Source organism: Sceloporus occidentalis, unplaced genomic scaffold (genome assembly GCF_023333645.1).
Source record: "Sceloporus occidentalis isolate IW3139 unplaced genomic scaffold, rSceOcc1.0.p SCAF_4, whole genome shotgun sequence".
NCBI classification, from domain to species: domain Eukaryota; kingdom Metazoa; phylum Chordata; class Lepidosauria; order Squamata; family Phrynosomatidae; genus Sceloporus; species Sceloporus occidentalis.
In genome coordinates this window covers 148,915,059-148,933,711 of record NW_028316984.1, presented here as the reverse complement: position 1 = coordinate 148,933,711, position 18,653 = coordinate 148,915,059, and the positions used below count along the sequence as shown (strand labels likewise).

General features: G+C 39.0%; 1 protein-coding gene across 1 annotated transcript in view; it reads left to right on the top strand.

The window, feature by feature from the left end:
• The window catches only part of RYR3 (ryanodine receptor 3), a 442,959-nt gene that overhangs the window by 400,237 nt on the left and 24,069 nt on the right, over positions 1-18,653 (top strand). The window contains exons 96-99 of the mRNA XM_089521997.1: positions 1,184-1,226; positions 4,356-4,483; positions 7,255-7,315; positions 9,397-9,543. Of these exons, the coding sequence (XP_089378123.1) occupies positions 1,184-1,226; positions 4,356-4,483; positions 7,255-7,315; positions 9,397-9,543 (379 nt within the window). The remainder of the gene's footprint in view (positions 1-1,183; positions 1,227-4,355; positions 4,484-7,254; positions 7,316-9,396; positions 9,544-18,653) is intronic.

Here is an 18,653-nt window from a genome sequence, read left to right as displayed (position 1 = left end):
TGTGTGATTTGTTTTTATACTGGTCAATGACCGAATAAATTTTATTACTACATTGGAGGGAGGGATAATATTACTTTCCACATCAGTAGAGCTGGCTGTAGCGATGTGGACATGTGAAGTAACCACAGTATGTCCTCTTCCTGTATTAATATATATTGCCCAATTACCATACTTTTGCAGCCATTTTGGGTTCCATGTGGGAACTGCTTTGAGTCCCCTACAGGGAAACAGCAGGATATAAATAAATAAATACATTTTAACACACACCTAAGAGAAAGGAGACTGGCACTCTCCTCTTCCTCAGCTTTTCTGCTACCGCAGATCCTGTTCTCTTTGCTGCTGCATATTTCTACCTCCATAAGTATCATCAGATGTCAACTGTAAATTTAATGGGACTCTAATACTGATATTATATAAAGTATTAAAAACACAAACTGAAATGAAATGGTAACCAAGGAACAGTTTTATAGTGGAATCCTGTGGGTATACTGTACTTGTAGTTGCACTATTTCAAAGATTTTATAGAAGTGTGATGTGAAGGCAGACAAAGTGTACTAGTCCTGAGTAGCCTACTACTGTTCCAGTGCCCTACTTCCTTCACAGATCCTCTGCCAGTGGCTTTTTCCCTCCTGTCTCCAGCATCTGTACAGCTATAGTTAACAGGCTGCAATGCAGCTATAGGGTTCTAGCTAAAGTTGTAACATTTTCTTGCTAAAGTAGCCTTCCTCTACTTCATAGTGAACTTGTGGTAGAAGGGAAATCTCAATACGGGTAATGAAACCAGGGCCTTTAAAAAAAAAATATTTATATTATAGTAACGAGAGATTTTATTTTATAATCAGCAAGAGTTGTAGAGAAAATGTAAACTGGTTTACTACTAAAGATAATAAATTTACAGTCCACATTGTACTATGAAATTATGAATTTAAAAAACAATAGTATCATTTACTAGATGGTAATTGATGAATGGGGCATCTACGGGGGGGGGGGACGGGACGGGGGACCAATCACCCAGTCCTAGATGTGAGTTGTCATTTCTTCAGAACTAAAGACATTCGTCCAGTTGCATGAAAGAAAGTTCTTGTATGATTTGTACCTATTGAACACAAATTATAATAATAACAATATATAATGTGTTTTTTTACCTAATTAATTTTGGATTTTCACTTCTGTATCTGTGTAGGTCTTTTCCTAATAATTACTGGGACAAATTTGTAAAACGAAAGGTAGGTTACTTTTTTAAAAAAATACTGTCAAGAGTAACATTTCTATTTTTTATTTTGACAGGAATAAGCATAATTTGGGATTAGAAAGATACCATTTTAATGCAAAACATAGCAAAAATCAAGCCTCAAAGGGCATAGACATAAAGAAGCTTTCTGTGTGCTTCTTCAGTGGTGAACTTGATCAAAGAATAGGTTACTATTTTTGTTTGCTTAAGAGACAGAGTTGTGCAAATGACTTTATGCTTAGTTGCCTTTACCTGAAGGGAACTGTCTTCTGGATCTCCCTAATTTCATTATACATTGCATGGCATTCCAAGTAAAAAAAAATTTGCAAATTTATTGAGGGGATGAAGATATAGGATGAATTCAAATGAAGAGCAAAGATTCTCTTTAATATAGACAGTCTTTAATTATTATTCTCCTTTCTAAAGGTAAACTAAATAATATTGACAACCCTTTTCTTTGGAAATGATTGCTATTTTGGAAGACTTATTCAAAATTTTTAGCCTCTACTATGTCACCTTTTTTTTGGTACATCCCAGTTTTAAACATGGAGATAATGAAAGATGGAATAAGAGATGGTTATAAATGAATAAAGACCAATTAAAGCAGTAAACCATTATCATTGGAATGAATTATGACAAAACTATCTGAGATTCAAGTGGGGTAGTTTCAAACAGCAGAGATTATATATAAAGACATTTGAAGGGAGGGGTGCAAATCCATTGACTATGTTTGATTCTGCATGTATTTTCCCTTCTTCAACAGTTAAAGGGCTGGTATCAAATTTATATAAAGATATAATTAGAGAAACATGTGGAGGAGGCAATGGTTCAAGAAAATTGCAGGAGCTAGACCTCAGTATTTCTATTTTAGAAGCACAGTAGGCTAAAATATCAACCATGCCACTTTGTAAATCAATATAAACCTTGTTCAGGGAATGTCTATTGAAGACTATTCATAGATGGCATTTAATACCAGTTAACCTTCACAAAATAAACAGTACCATTTTACAGTGTTGTTGGCAAGGTTATAGTGCAATTAAGACAAGAGATCATATATGATTGCATTGTTCAGAAGTGGTAACTTTTTGGAAGAGAGCAGTCGGTTCTTCGAAGAAAATAGCTATCAGCAGTTACATCTCAAAAGGACTTTTATTATTATTAATCATTTTTAAGGGGAAAATGTAATTGTTTTACATAGAGAATATTTTAGTTGGAGTCTGTGTTTGACATTATCTGGACCACATGTGGTTGTTCTTGCAGAAAAACTGACTTATATAATCCAAATGACTAGAGGCAAACTTTCAAAAGATGTGTTCGCCACAGTTCAATTTGTTTTGATTTCATCAGTGACTGAGTAAGAATCGTTGTGTGGCCCACCATCGCATCAGTGAACTTTTTGGGTCTCATGTCTTGAAGACAATTGTGATATTAAAAGGATTCTATGTAATCATTTTTGTATAGAACTAAATTTAAAATCAAAGAGTGTTCTGTTTGGTTGACTGTATTGCTGTTCTTGTTTTGTTCTTTTACTTATTTTTGTTTACAGTTTCTTTTCTGGTTGTATTGATTTGTTATTGTTTATTGCCATAAATACTTTTTTTAAAGGAGCTTCTTCCACTTCTAGTCTTGCCTTTATCAAAGCAATATGCTCTTTACAATGCTCTGGATCTTTGAATTGTTTATATATATATATATTATATATATATATATTAGAGACTAGCTGCTCTGGTCACAAAAAGTAACACCAAAAGTCCCATCCCCACATAATCCCCCCATAATGATTTTTTTTTTTTTTTGACAGAGGCAATGAACTATAAGTATGTAGTATTTTAATTCTCATCCTGGTCTTTCTTAGAGGTGTATGTATCTGTAGGAGGGTGTCCCTTGTTTCATCCCATAAAAGCAGGCTGGTCTCTCTTGAGATACACAAATGGACACACAAACATGCAAATGCTTCATCTCCTAACTTCTGTTTCTTCCCTTATTTTAGTCCTCTTACCCTTCCTATACACAAGGTTATGTTTTAATAATAATAATAATAATTTGTTTTATTTATATACCGCTATTCCAAAGATCATAGCGGTGAACAGCAAGTAAGCTAATTAGCCCCCAACAGTCTGGGTACTCATTTTAGCGACCTCGGAAGGATGCAAGCCTGAGTCGAGCTTGGGCCCTTTTGCTGGTCTTGAACTCGCAACCTTGTGGTTTCGAGTGAATGGTTGCAGTACAGGCATTTAACCACTGCGCCACCAGGGCTCCATTTATACAAAATCAGACCAGTGTGAGTAAAATTAATTGTACCGTTTTTTCCATCCACCCCCTTCAGAAAATAAATTCTTCCAAAGGTTGAGCATTAGTGAATTGTTCTTTCCTCCTTGGCCATTTTTACCTTTCCCCAAACAGAACTAGTGGCTGGTCTTTACTCTTTCCTTCCATGTCGTCTTTATAATTTACCTGCATATCACATGCAGGAGACTACTTTTTTGTTGCATCGTTGTTGCTGCGATGCCATAGAAGCATAAACTACAGACTTGGCCGTTGGAATTCTGTTGGTAGTTCCCCCTCCATCTTATTTAATTTGTTGAATTAATGTCTCTTTCTGCCCTAACAGTTCAGAACATTTAGCAAAAATTCAGTGTAATACAATTCTGTTTGTGGAGGGGAACAGTTTTGTCTACTCCTAACTTGATAACCTTAGAGAGAAAGGCACTGATTTGCATTTTCTCTGGTTAAATTTATTCCATACAAATAACACTGGGAACAGTCAGTTTTAACCTATATAATGTACAAGGAGAGAAGGACAGACTATTTTGCATGCGTTACTAGGCTGATTTTTTTTTTCTTTTTATAATACATGCAGGTCTTATTAGCTGCCATTGCCTTCTCGGGGGTACAAATCCCCTAAAAGAGAAGGAAAATGTCATTTTAAATTACTTGAAATTATAGAGATGCTTTCAGATAATGGCTTTTTACGCTTCTTCAGTGTTTGAATGCCTCCCCCCCCCCCCCCCCCCCGTCTGAGCTGTCATTGTTTTAGGAGTATCATCTCTGGAATGCTAAGATTGTTAAAACTCTGACGAATACTGGCTAAATTAAAGTTGATGATATATCTTTCCCCTTGAAGGTAATCAACAAGTATGGAGATTTATATGGAGCAGAACGCATTGCAGAACTTTTAGGCCTGGACAAAAATGCCTTGGATTTCAGTCCTATGGAGCATATGGAACTAGAGGAAGCAACTCTTATTTCATGGTATGATTTGTCCTTTAACCTGCTTAAATTATAATCACAGTAGATTAAAGACAGAATGGGATATTTTAAAAAAATCATTCATTCATTAAGCTTGAATTGTTCTTCCATCTTCATCTCCAGTTTATTCAAACTGAATGTAGGGCAATTAAACAGTTCCAATATTATTCATTTTTGAAACAATACACCTATATATCAAATAGAAAACATTCAACAGCTATAGATCATAGCAGATACAAAGTTCTTCTACTGGAAATTCTCATGGTGTCATTACAGTGGGCTCTTGGTATCTACTAAGGTTTGGTTCCAGGACTCCCCTTGGATGTCCAAATCCATGGATGCTGAAGTCCCATTATATACAATGGGGTAATAAAATGACGTCCCTTATATAAAATGGCAAAATCAAGGTTTGCTTTTTGGAATTTATATTTTTCTAGAATATTTTCAAGCCATGGATGGTTGAATCTGTGGATTAAAAATCCATGGATATGGAGGGTCAGCCATACTTTCACACAGAAAACAACTTGACAACACAAACTTGTGTACATGAAGAGCTTGTATGGACATGCTATCTTTTTGTAAATATCTTAACAAGAAGGGTAATCGGTTAGTTTTTTTAAAAAAAGAAAGGAAAGGGGATAAAAAAGTGATTGCCCTTCTCTAGGTGCAAGTAATTTCATTATTTTAAGTGAATATACAATAGTCAAAATATCATTTTGTACAGATATGTCATGCTGCTATGGCACCCCATATGCAACTGTTTTTCTAGGTGAAAAGTCTGAGTTATGCTGCAGTAAGTCACTTCACCTCAGCAGTCCCTTGCCATCATTTGCAGTGCTGCATTAACTCAGCAGCACTATATCCCTTTTACAGCATTCCAAAGCAGCTCATTAAATTGGGCAAAAATGTTATAAAGCTATTGTACTGATCCATTATATCTTTCAAATCCACTAGTCTTTGGGACTATTTTTTTAAATTCTGTATCCCATCAGCTATCATGTCATGTTATCCCCAGTCAAAAGAACTGTTGGCCTCTAAATGTAGTCAGTAAAGGAGGCTGTGAGGAGCTTGAATTTTTAGGAGGAAGCATCCAGACATGATACGAGCCCACATGGCATAGTGGTTTAAGCATTGGACTAGGACTCTGGAGACCAAGGTTCGAATACTGGCTTGGCTGTGTAAACCAATTGGATGACTTTTACTGTCACACACTCTCAGCCTCAGAGGATGGCAATGGCAAACCTGCTCTGAAGAAACTTGCCTAGAAAAGTTATCCCATGATAAGTTCACCTTAGAGCTGCTGTAAGTTAGAAATGACTTGAAGCAACACAACAGTAACAGCAAACTGAAGTATGATGTTGATAATAATAATGATGATGATAATATTTATTTGTATCCCGCCTCTCCCTGTATTAGATTGAGGCGGGTAACAACATACAAGAGAACAAGAAAATCAAACACAAATAACAATAAATAAAGGCATAACAAGACATATCAAATCCTAATTTCCCTATCTCCCTCCCACCCTAAAATAGCGTTAAAACAACAGTTCCCAGTAAAATACTCAGTAAAATCAATCACAATCACAGTCCAGTGAAGACAGCTATGCAACTGAAGAGTGAAATTCTGAGGAGGTCAGTTTGGGAAGGCCTGCCAGAAGAAATCCATTTTTATTGCCTTCCTAAAGGCCTCCAGAGATGTTATATGGCAGATCTCATCCGGCAGATCATTCCAAATTTTTGGAGTGGCAACAGAAAACGTCCTCTGGGAAGTTGTCACCAGTCTAATTCTCTTTGACTGCAATAGGTTCTTCCCAGAGACCTGAATGTAGTGTTCAATACTTTTATACAACAACAGGAAACTTGCATTCTTATTTCAGCTTCATCACTTTGACAGGCAGCTTCAGTTTGAGAAAGAAATAAAGTAGTACATGATAGGTAGGTGTCGGGTTAACAATAAAATGTCGCAATATGGAATGTACCTTGTCAGTGTCCCAACCAATCAGCTGTCCTTTATTTCGAGCAATTCCATGCATTTCTCCCTCTTCTTCCATTTTCAATCCTCCCAACTTTATGCCCAATTGCCCAATGTGCATGCTTAGTCCTGATTGAGCTCTTCCCCTGCTCCAGGCTGAAATGGTATACATGTACCAATTTTGCAGTTTCTTTAGGCCTATTGATGCTGTCAATAGGACAGAAGTGGTTAGGGGGAGATAAATGTGAGGAAAGCTGCTTGTACCAAAATGGATTCCATTTTGGAGAGAAAGGTAGGATGTAAGTGCAATCAATAAAGGATTTCCTCTGCCCCATCTAGGATTTGCCCCTTTTCACTCGCTGCCCCTCACTCCTGGAACCTTCTTCCCCCACGAGCAAGAGCCATCACTTCTTCAACCAGCTTCAAAACGGAGTTGAAGACCATCCTGTTCAGAGAAGCATTCCCAGGCATTGCATAACTGTCACTTGCTATTGATGTTTCTTTGTTGTCTGTTTTATTGAATCATTTCCTGTATTGCTTTGTATTTTATATGTATTATCCTACTAGAAAGGCCCCTTCCCCACCACCGCTCCCTTCTCCTTTTCTGTCGTGTCTTTTTAGATTGTAAGCCTGAGGGCAGGGAACTGTCCAATTAAAAAGATTGTATGTACAGCGCTGTGTAAATTTACAGCGCTTTATAAATAAAGGTTAATAATAATAAATAATAAAATAAAATAAATTGCACCATAATGAACGAATAGGAATACTGATTAATTTCAAATTATTTTGTACTCTGTTAGGTTAAGTTCTGTTGATGCCAAGTATCGTATCTGGAAGCTTGGTGTAGTTTTCACAGATAATGTAAGTATATAATACTGATCTTGAAAAATTCCTCTGCTTCATTATTTGTGCATCTGGAGTAACAAAAAGCATCATTATTCTTCAGACAGGGTCCTGGGAAGTAGAGAACAATCTTTGCATTCATGCATCTTCCCTAACAACGTATACAATTTTTAATGGGGACTAAGGCTGCATTTAATTCACTGGTTCTGTCCACCTGTTTAGCAATGAGAGCCCTTGTGGGCTGGGGGTCTGCTTGTACAATTCTTTATTTATGAAATATCTATATTTCATAAAGAAAGAAAGAATTTATGCAAGCAGCCATTTCACATTTACATTTAACATTATGAACCCTTTTAAAAGCAGTGAAAGCCTATGACCCTAGAATTTCCTCGTTGATCCACCATATGTTTAATCGAGAATCCTGTGCTGTTTGTTAATTTCATTTGTGTAAAATGTGATGGCTCTAATCAAACAGCAGTTCTGGGGACTACTTGCATTTATAGCAAGACAATGCCTTCACATAAATTACCAAACAATTTTAACCATGCCCCCTTGTTTAAAAGTTGTCTGCACCAGAGTTATCAAGTATAATAGTTCAGGGTCATGATATAAGAATAACAGCAAAACAACTCTTCTATATGCATGCTAAGTAAGTGTCTTTCTAGACATTTTGCTACGGGTAAGGACATGTTGGATCATTTCACAATAAATGAAAACATGTAAACATGATTAATTAAAATCAATACTAAGAGGCAAAAAACCTGCTTCAAAGATTGAGATAAAGAAGGAATGATTTAATGAAATAGGATAGGGAAAGAAGTATTATTGCTTAGTTACATGACTTACAGTGAGACCTAAAGGCTAAAAATTAGCCTCTGGAATTTGATCACTTCTATAGATTCCCAGAAGAGGGAGTTTTTGTAATAGAAAGCGAGGAAAAATGGCCAACAAAAGTTGGAAAAATCAAAGGTTTCAGAACCAAGGCATATAAGAAATTTAGGGGGAAGATTTTTTTTTTTTTACTGCTAAGTAGATAAGAACAAAGATTGGTGACAGTTACCAAAGGAACTGGAAAACACTAAATGTAAGTGACAAGGACTGGCACCATAGTATGAGCAAGAGAGCGGTAAATTATCTTGCATAGGAATTTTGAACAGAGAGGAGAAAAATTAGCTGTGAAAGATACCAGAGAGAAAGTTGCCAGTAGTCAAGGTAGGAAATGATAAGAAGCAAAACCAGTTTTTACTGAAGGGATCAAGAGTGATAGGCAGAGTTTTGCAATGTTGGAGGTGGAATAGTGGCATAGCAATTATTCAACCCATGTTACCTTTTAATTAAGAACTTACATTATTGTTACATTTTCACCTCTTTCTTTCATCTGGCCCTAAGGTATCAAACAGTGGTATCAAATAGCTACCTTGAATGTTGGGGGTAAAGACAAGGTATAAATAAAGGTGAGGGTGATGATGGTGGTGATGATGATGGTGATGTTACTGATAGTCACCACCTAACCAATGCAGAGCAGATAAACATATAAGTAATATGAATATAGTAATGTTATTTTTTTTAAAATGTGGATACCGAGGTGCAATTCCATAAGTTGAAAAGCCTCTTACCATGTGGTTTTTTCTGCCTTACCACAAGATTATTTCATGAGAAATAAAAACAGAACTCCAGGAGTATGTTTTTGTTGGCACAAGGTGTTGCACAGTCCTTGCATATCTAAAGATGTGCACCAGCATGAGGCGATGCACAGTCTCTTGTACAACATAATATAGTATCTTGTATTACCACTTGCACAACTGTTCATAGAACACTGCATTTCTGGGTCCACCACTGCATTTCTGGGTCCAAACCAAACAATAGGATTAAGGCAATACTGAAACTCCCTAAGTTTGCAAACTACTATTAATTATTTTATAATTAACCTATATAGAGATAATTAGATAGTATATGCATAATAATCTTTGCATGCAGTTGTTATACAGCACCTGAGTACTGAGCACTTCATAAATAAAATGTAATCATAATTAAAAATACAATGACTGCAAAATCAAAATAGTAGACGTTGCTCTCTCATGTTTTAACACTTTTTTCAGTCCTTCTTGTACTTAGCTTGGTACACGACTATGTCTATCCTTGGTCATTACAACAACTTCTTCTTTGCTGCTCACCTGCTTGATATTGCTATGGGCTTTAAGACTTTACGTACCATCCTGTCTTCTGTAACTCACAATGGTAAACAGGTAAGTAATTGATAATGCATGACTTTAATCTGAATTTCTCTTGTGAAAAATGATACTGCTATTAATCAGCAGAGCATATTATTTGTTTGAATAACAGCAATACAGTGGGCCCATGGTATCCGCTGGGATTTGGTTCCAGGACCTCCCATGGATAACAAAACTGTGTATGTTCAAGACTCATTATATACAATGGCATAATAAAATAGTGTCCATTATATAAAAAGGCAAAATGGATGTTTGCTTTTCAGAATTTATACATTTTAAAAAATATTTTCAAATCATGGATGTTTGAATCCATGGATAAAAAATCCATGGATTTGAAGGGCTGACTGCAGTGTCTTCATATATATTATGAGCCTGATGAAGACATATATTGCTGTAATTTCAATTTAAAATTAGCATTCCTCTGTCTTGACCAAGTTAGCTCAATTTTATTTTTACATGATAGTTGCAGTTTAGACTACTGCATCCTAAAGGAATTACTACATAATGCTATAGAAATGTTGTTGTAGGAACCTCTTTTTGTTGTGTATGTGAAACTATATATAACACTGTCAAAATAATTAACAAGGAATTTCAACACATTCCATACATTTCCTATAGAACGGGCAATTTTCTCTGCACAATATGTAAATTTATTCACCCTTTAAAACTTGCAGTATTCTAGATATTCTTTGCAAGCTTTAAAGATTTCCCCTGATCAAACTGTAGTAATCTTTTAGAAAGCTGAATGTTCATTAACCTCTGTTTCATGGGGATGCAAATTTAAATGTGTATCCTATTAAAATGCAGTGCAGGCAGATGTTATTCATCAGCCTGTATTGCACATTTGATTTGTATCTATAGGTCTCTGTTGTGGTCTCTGTGATTCACACACATGGATTTCTTGTCCAGAGCTGGCTTGGAACCATTCTCTCTTCTGCTCCTCTTCTTCTGCTGGAGCTTAAATCATTGGTTCTGTGCTATTGATGAGGACCCCCCCCCCCACTTCCCAATTTTATTCAAATTCATATTCTTTTTCCTGTCTGTTTTTGTTCTCTCTCTCTCTCTCTCTCTCTCTCTCTTTTTTTTTTTTTTTTTGGCAATTATTTTCCCATATGCTTAAGGGTTGCTTTTCTTTGCCTTATGACCTATATTTTCAAATGTAGAAGTTTCACTCAGGCAAATTGATAAAAGCCCACCAACTGATGGATGTTGCTGTTTCCTGCTGTACATGAGTCACATGTTGCTAAAACATACTAGCAAGCCCAAGGCTTTAATAAAAAGATGTGAAGAAACCATTATTGTCAACTCAGAGCCTATTATGGTACAAACAATAAAATCTTTGGACTCTACAGCTAAGAAGCACTTGCTGGTGTCAGTTGTCTTCAGGTTGCCCAAGTGCCTCCCTTGGTACCAGCCTCAGTGCATTCATCATCTCAGACAGAGGTCCTTTTCACATCTGGGCAGTCACTGGAGTTAGAAAAGTTGAGAATGAATAATAATTAATAATTTGTTTTATTTATATACTGCTATTCCAAAGATCATAGCAGTGAACAGCAAGTAAGCTAATTAGCAAGTAAGCTAATTTGCCCCCAACAGTCTGGGTACTCATTTTAGCGACCTCGGAAGGATGCAAGCCTGAGTCGAGCTTGGGCCCTTTTGCTGGTCTTGAACTCACAACCTTGTGGTTTCAAGTGAATGGCTGCAGTACAGGCATTTAACCACTGCGCCACTAGGGCTGAAGTCTAAGTGAACCTCCTCTGAGTCAACTTAACTTGAAAAAGGACATGAGGTGTCAGCTATACTGATTAATGTGTAAGAAATGATTACTTCAAGCCTGCCTTTTCTGCCTTTACCTGCTCCTTTTGCTTCATTCAAATGTAGGGGTACTCCCACCTCATCCCTATCTTCAAATAATAGAAGGTATACACTAGCATAACTAGCCTGTGGGTCTGATAGGTTAGTATCCTTTTTTGTTTAAAAAAATAGCAGAGAGGTTGCCTGCCCATTCCGCCACACTGTGCCATGACTTGTCTTCAGGAGGAAGATCTTGCCAGTTCTCTTCACTGCCTCTTTTTAGAGAGGTATCTTATTGCTGAAGGTGTTTTCCTAAAAGGCAATCTGAATGGAAGCATCCCTGAGAATGATCTACCAAGAACCACTGTTCCTATTCTGTCGTGTGTTTGCAATTATGCATGCTATGTAAGTGGATGAAGCCTTGATCAGAACACTCTGAATCCACAATCTCCAAGATACCGAGAGGCACTTACTTACAACCCACTCTGCCAATCCCTGTTTCTGTGCTAAACGTACCACAGTTGGTGTCACCAGATAATTTCATTTCCAGACCCATGGTGGATGAGGTGGCATCTCTCTGGCCATCTTCTCTGAAGCATTGTGATTATGTACTGTGGTTATGATGCCAATTTTTACTCAAGATAGAAGGTTGGATGACCATTTTACAGAGAGAAATACAGGACTCTTCTGTTGTTAGATAAAAGCTTCTCCTCCTGTTTAAGCTTTGGTATATACAAAGCCTCTTCCTGAAATTCCATCTTCTCATTGGCATCAACACTGCTACCATTCCAGTGTTTGATCCAGACACAGATTCCATCTCCTCATATCAGTACTCCTGGAGCAGATGTCCTCTCGACCTATCACAAAGTTGTCCATAGCCAAAGATATCATGGTTATTACAGAGATAGATCCCCTTTATAGGAATGTGGTTATTCTGATGAAAATTCTTCAACTGGTGTTAATCGTTCCAGGCAATATACTTACCACTAATAAACAAGGCTGCTTTGACCCATCACTCAAAGCACAGGAAGTGCTGTTTAGACTGCACACATTCTATTATCATTGCCTCTGCCCAGCAGGAACATGCATTGGTGGATCATACTTCCAACAAGAACAGTGTGTCCCAGGATCAGACCCCGTCCCAATCAATTCCATCCCAGGACAGTGCTTCAAATATGGAAGAGAAATCTGTTCCTTCTACTTCCACTTGATTACTTTTGCTACATCTCTCTTTACTATAAATGCCACCCTATATCTTCTACAATTGTCATTTTCTGAGTAAAACACCATGTAATTATCTGATTCAAAATGTCCCATTCCTGTCCACTTTAGATTGATCACCCGAAGTACTGCAATGTTTGTGTGGTCCATTTCTTGTTTTACAATATCAAGCTCCCCCAATTTATGCTTCTCACATTTCATGTTCCTATAATATCTGTTGTGCAGCTTTGGATTTTCCTTTCACCTTCTGAGCCTGTCAACAACTGAACGTCCTTTCGAGTTGAGTCTAGTTGTGTCATTAGTCACAACGCTACTCAAACTTGTCCTCTGATCCTTACCAGTAGCTCATTAAGTGCCATCTGATCAGGGAATGCCCTGTTCTGACACTATACCTTGTTTCAACTTGGATTGTCTCATTATATTTTTTTCAAGGTAGATGGCTTCAGCGGTGATTTACTATTACCATTTGCAGTGCAATACTAACAAAGGTGCCCCTATGATGCCACTGCCATAGTCTTTGAGAGATCCTCCACTAGTGTCACTTCCCACTACTGTTACTACTCAGTAGCTGTTTGGCACCATTAGTCTGGCTCATCACTCCTTGGTACCCATTGCTCAGAAGCAAGGATGAGTGAGACATATGGATCTTGACACTGGGGAAGCTCTGGAGAGACTGTCTTCAGGAGAAATAGTGAATCATGCTGAATGTGAGTTATTTTGGATCTGTCTATCACATCTACTTGGTGGAATTGAGAAGAAATCAGCTGCTGTCTCCAAAATTGGTTGGGGCAAGGTTTGTGATGATCCTGCTCAAGCCTTCCTCAGATTATCATCCACATAATGGATTCTACAGAATGTAGGTGATTTGGTAAACTTATTGTATGAAGTGGGATGCCACACAGGTGACACCATTAGACTACAACATTGTGGATGTGTTGCATTTTCTCTCAGGGCCAAGGCTGCTATTGTGTTTTCATACCACTATTATGGGAAGTTCTGTGTTTTCTCACCATAGTTCAAGCGCTTCATGTCACAAGTCAAGGGACTCTCCATATTCTAAATGTATTTCCTACACACGTTTCTGTACTTCCAGTTTCATATTAGAATTTGTTGGTAGCAGTTTTAAACTTATGATGAAGACACTTGAGCTATTCACTATGGATTGTAGTTATTAATTATAAGGATTTAATTCTTGTGGTAGTGACCCTGATGTTGTGGGCAAGTGAACTGTGTATTACCTAACACTGACTGCCCTATTTTGTTTTTTCTATAGATACAACATTGTGCTAAAACTTAATACTGCAGTCCTACCTAAGTGTGTTTCATTTTTTCATGTATCACAGCATGATACATCAGGTCAGGCTGTTTCCTCACGTCTTCTGGCATGATATCAATTACTGTATTTGGTAAATGAACATACTATGTTCTGAAATGTGGATCATGGAGACCACAACAAATAGCTGCTTGCTTACCTGTAACTTCAAGTGATTATCTGTAAACCCATGGAGCTCTCAAACCTCCTACTGTCCTGTTCTACTCCTACATATTTCATATCCTGCATTCATGTTCTACTGCTGCAGTGGCCTTAGAAGAAAGGAGATCACAGGTGTCCTGCCTTATGGATGACTATGGAGTGGAATTCCTGCCAAAAACTGTACTCAGCACTAAAGGTTTTCAGCTAGCTCTGTACAGATGCAGAATGCACTCATACTGCAGGCCCTACTCTAGAATGAGTTTTTGGGGCTAGGCGAGATGAAGGTGAATTGGATATGAAGGAATCTTCTATAGTTCTACCTGATGGAGCAAATTTATTGAGAAATTTCTGTCTTTGCAAGCCTTCTACAGCAGATCACAATAAATTAACACTTTGATAGTTCAGTTCTGAATTTTGAATTCAAATCACTGATTTTATTTCCAGCAATCATTTGTAACTATTATTTTGTTTCCTCTTACAAAGCCTTTGCAGAGATTTTTGGCATCTTTGGCCCCATTCATACTGGCTTAAAAGACATGGAGGGAACTGGGATGATCCGGATGCCCCTCCCCCGAATCGCTCCGTTAGCAAGTGCCCACTACAAATTTGAAATCGAATGCATTTTGACAGAAATCGAATGCATTCTGTCTGCCGGCGAGGTGGCCGCTGTCAATCAAGCGATTGTCATGGTGACGTTTTGCAGGGCATCGGAAAGTGTCCTCCCCCTCCTCCCTTTTTTTAAAGAGCCAGGCACAGGGTTAATTTTTTTATAAACCTGTGGGCATTTGGGTCAGATCTGCCCCGTCCCAGGCAAAGGATGGAATTGTCATGCATTTTTTTATGCTTTTAAAAGCAACATTTGTAGCTTTCCCTTTGCTCCAAAAAATTGTTTAAAAATGTAACACTGATTGTAAGTGAGGTCTTTTGCAACATTGTAGCTTCCCCCTCTGCTGAACTGACCCCTTTCCTCCTGCTTACACTTTGCCATTGCCTTCCACTGAGGCTGAGAGAGAGTGACCTCATGGAATCAATTGGGAATAAATGGGAAATGCAGCGCATTAATAATAATAATAATAATAATAATAATAATAATCCAGGAGCAAGAGGAAATAGCAAGCACACAGACATGTCACCCCCCCAAAAATGCGCATAAATGGTCAAAAAATGCGCATAAATGCTTCTGCTGCATCCATTTCCCTACATCCCCCAGCCTTGGCAATCCTCCTCTTCCTCTTCCTCCTTCCTCCTCCTCCATCACTTTCTCCATCTCCCCCCCCCACCCCCAGCCCTATGCAGCCCAGGCTCCCCTTTTGCCACCTGTCACCCTTAGCATCCACCCTTTGGGCTCTTTCCTCCTCTCTCTCCCCTCCGATGAGGGGCGGGAATGCTCTAACCCATGGAATCATGGGGATTTATTGGGAATTTATTGGGAATAAAGGGGAAATGCAGTGCAGGCATTCTGACTGTAGCATCCGCATATAACAGTAATAATAACAATAACAACAACAACAACAACAACAACAACAATAATAATAATAAATAATCCAGGAGCAAGAGGAAATAAAGCACAAGCAAGCACACAGACATGTCACCCCCCAAAAAATGCGCATAAATGGTCAAAAATGCGCATAAATGGTCAAAAGAGGCTGCTTGAAAAGGGGGGGGGTGTTGCTTTGATTGGGGGTTGGACTGGATGTCCCTTGGGGATCCCTTCCAGCCTTGGGATCATGAGGGAGAAGAGCAATGGGGAGGCTGCGGGAGCGGGAAGTAGACCACCCCCCCTTTTCCCTCTGACACACACACACACACACACACACACACACACACACACACACAGAGGAATCTCTCTCCCTGCTTCAGCTGCTGGAGGTCTGCTGCTGCCTGGCCAGCGACCCTCCTCCTCCTCCTCCCGCCATCCCCTGGCTGCCAGGCTGGCTCTCAGGGGAGCCCCTCTCTGGGTGCCAGGCTCCAGGCTGGAAGCGGCTGCCTCCGTGGGCATACAATGTGCCCTCCTGGGGTTGGCCAAGTCCCCCAGCAAGAGAGGCGGCCTTGAATGGCCCCGGAGGGAGCAGGGGCCAGCAGGAGAGCAGGAGGAGGAGGAAGAGGAGGAGGAGGAGGAGGAGGAGGAGAGCATCCCCTTCCTCCCGGCACCAGGAGCCCTGCCTGCTCTTGCCCAGCAGCAGCCCTTCTTCTCAGGGCTCTTTCCTCCTCCCCCTCCCCTCCGATGAGGGGAGGAAATGCCTTGCCCTTTGCCCACCCTCTGACCTAAATCCCTCCCTCAATTTGCCTCGATCGTGATCGAGGCAAAGTTCTCATTCCCAGGACCCGGGGTTTTTAAAAAGAAACGGCATTTGCGCCGATTTCAAAAGACCCGCGCTAGGGGCCATTTAACACGGAACGGGTGTGCAAGCTCCTGATTCGCTTGTGTGAGATTCGGGGTGAGTAGGAACTTCACGTGATTGAATCGGTTTCAGAACCGATGTTTTTTGTAATGTGAATGGGCCCTTTGTCACAACTTGCCAGGAATAGCATTTTGCTTTCTTCCTAAAGGAGTGAGGTTGTTGCCAAGTTGTATATTGATCTGGCTTTCCTCCCCCCCTCCCCCCTCCCTTCCCAGCTGCTTTATCAAAACAGCAGCATTAATTCCATCATTATCAGTTCTCAACTTTTTTAGGTTGATGAAGTCATTCAAAATCATAAGATGTCCATAGTTGTGTTTTTTTTAAGCACACTATTTGGTGCATAAGGATTTCCACTGCTATTTTTATAATTCATTTTAGTACCGGGACAGGCAGAAGAAGGCAACAGGGTTTTCCCTCTAGCTAAAAATTGTTCCAGGCAGGAAAGATGATAGTTTTCTTCTGTCCCCCCTGCCCCATGCCATCCAAGCTGGGTGATATGTGTTAAAGCACTGAAAGCAGGGATGGCATCCAACTAATTGTATGCTACACAGCAAAAGATAACCTTGTTGGCATGATAATCACAAAGCTTACCTCAGCCAATTTTTGACATTTTCTAGCTGTTGTTTCTGTTTTTTTCTCCATTCCATCAAGTCGATATGAGACACATGATAATGCTCATATTCAGTGCCATTCACCATTTCTCTCCCACTCTGTAGCCCCAGAGCTTCTTCGTGAGCTAGGTTTCTGGGTTTGCAACTATAGCAATGATATAACTATGACTGCCAAGAGCCACTCCTATAAATGCACAACTACTTGCTAATTCACAGTAGATTCCTGATCATATTTCCCATTTATCAAATATTAAATCTTTGAAGGGAAGTTATATTGAGGAGGGAGTAAGCTTGTTTTCTGCTGCTCCAGAGACTAGGACATGGAGCAATGGATGCAAGCTGCAGGAAAAGAGATTCAACCTCAACATTAGGAGGAACTTCCTGACAGTAAGAGCTTTCTGTGGAAGATGTTGCCTCAGAGAGTGGTGGAGTCTCCTTCTTCAGGGGGTCTTTAAACAAAGGCTGGATGGCCATCTGTTGGGGGTGCTTTAATTGGATGTTCCTGCATGGCAAGGGATTAGACTGGATGACTTTTGTGGTCTCTTCTAACTCTTTGATTCCATATACCCCTTTGAAGGTGACATCTATAGACTATATGTTCAAATGCTGAAAGAGGTATGAGGTTATTGTCAATTAAGTAATGCAGGGTGAATATTTGTCTTTCCAATGCTGCAATACAACTGGTTTAGTCACTGAAAAAGCACAGAAAATCAATTGCCATTGACTAAAGGACAACGTCCAAGATGTTGGCAAATAGTTCATATAAACCACAAAATGCAAAGACTGCTGTAAAAGAGTTTTAATTTCAAAATTAATTCTAGTTATTCCCAGTCCAAAAGGAAACTACTAGGCATGATAAGATCCAGTGTTTACAGAGGTATCAGGAGATTTACCGACCCAAGTTTTAGCAGATATATGTATTTAACCTTTTGTGAATAAACATTTTGGAATCCAATATATACAAAATGAGTTTTTGCAGAATATATCAGACCATAAATTCCAACGATATAGCAGGTACAGAAGATGCAGTTGCGATTCAGTTTGGCCAAAATAAGGCTATCTAATGTAATGGGAATTCTGTCAATTATAGTAAAGTTTTTGCCACTTTAGGTCCATATGCTGAATTTCGAGAGTTGAAACATATTAAAAAGTCAAAGTCCAAAATATGCTTTCTGTATAGCAGACAGGGAGATACATCAATGTTGCAAGACTGGAAAGGTCTAAGAAAGTAATAGGCCTGGATTAGAAATGTCTATGTGAAATCATGAACCTTCACGTGTTTATAACTGCTTAAGTGTAGGTTTCAGTTAAACATGTAAGAGTATAATGCCACTCTTACATATTTATGAAGTAAAACCTTTGCTTTTGCAGCTGCAAACTCATTGTGGAGGGCATTATTTCACATAGATGTTTCTAGTAAAGCCACGAGAGCCAGCATGATGCAGTGGTTTGAGCTTAGGACAAGGACCCTGGAGAACAGGGTTTGACTCACTGTTCAGCCATGGAGACCTGCTGGTGACCCTGAGTGAGTCCACAGCCTCTCAGCTCCAGAAAACCCTGTGATAGGGTCACCTTAAGGCCACCATAAGTTTGAAATGACTTGAAGAGACACAACAACAAAGT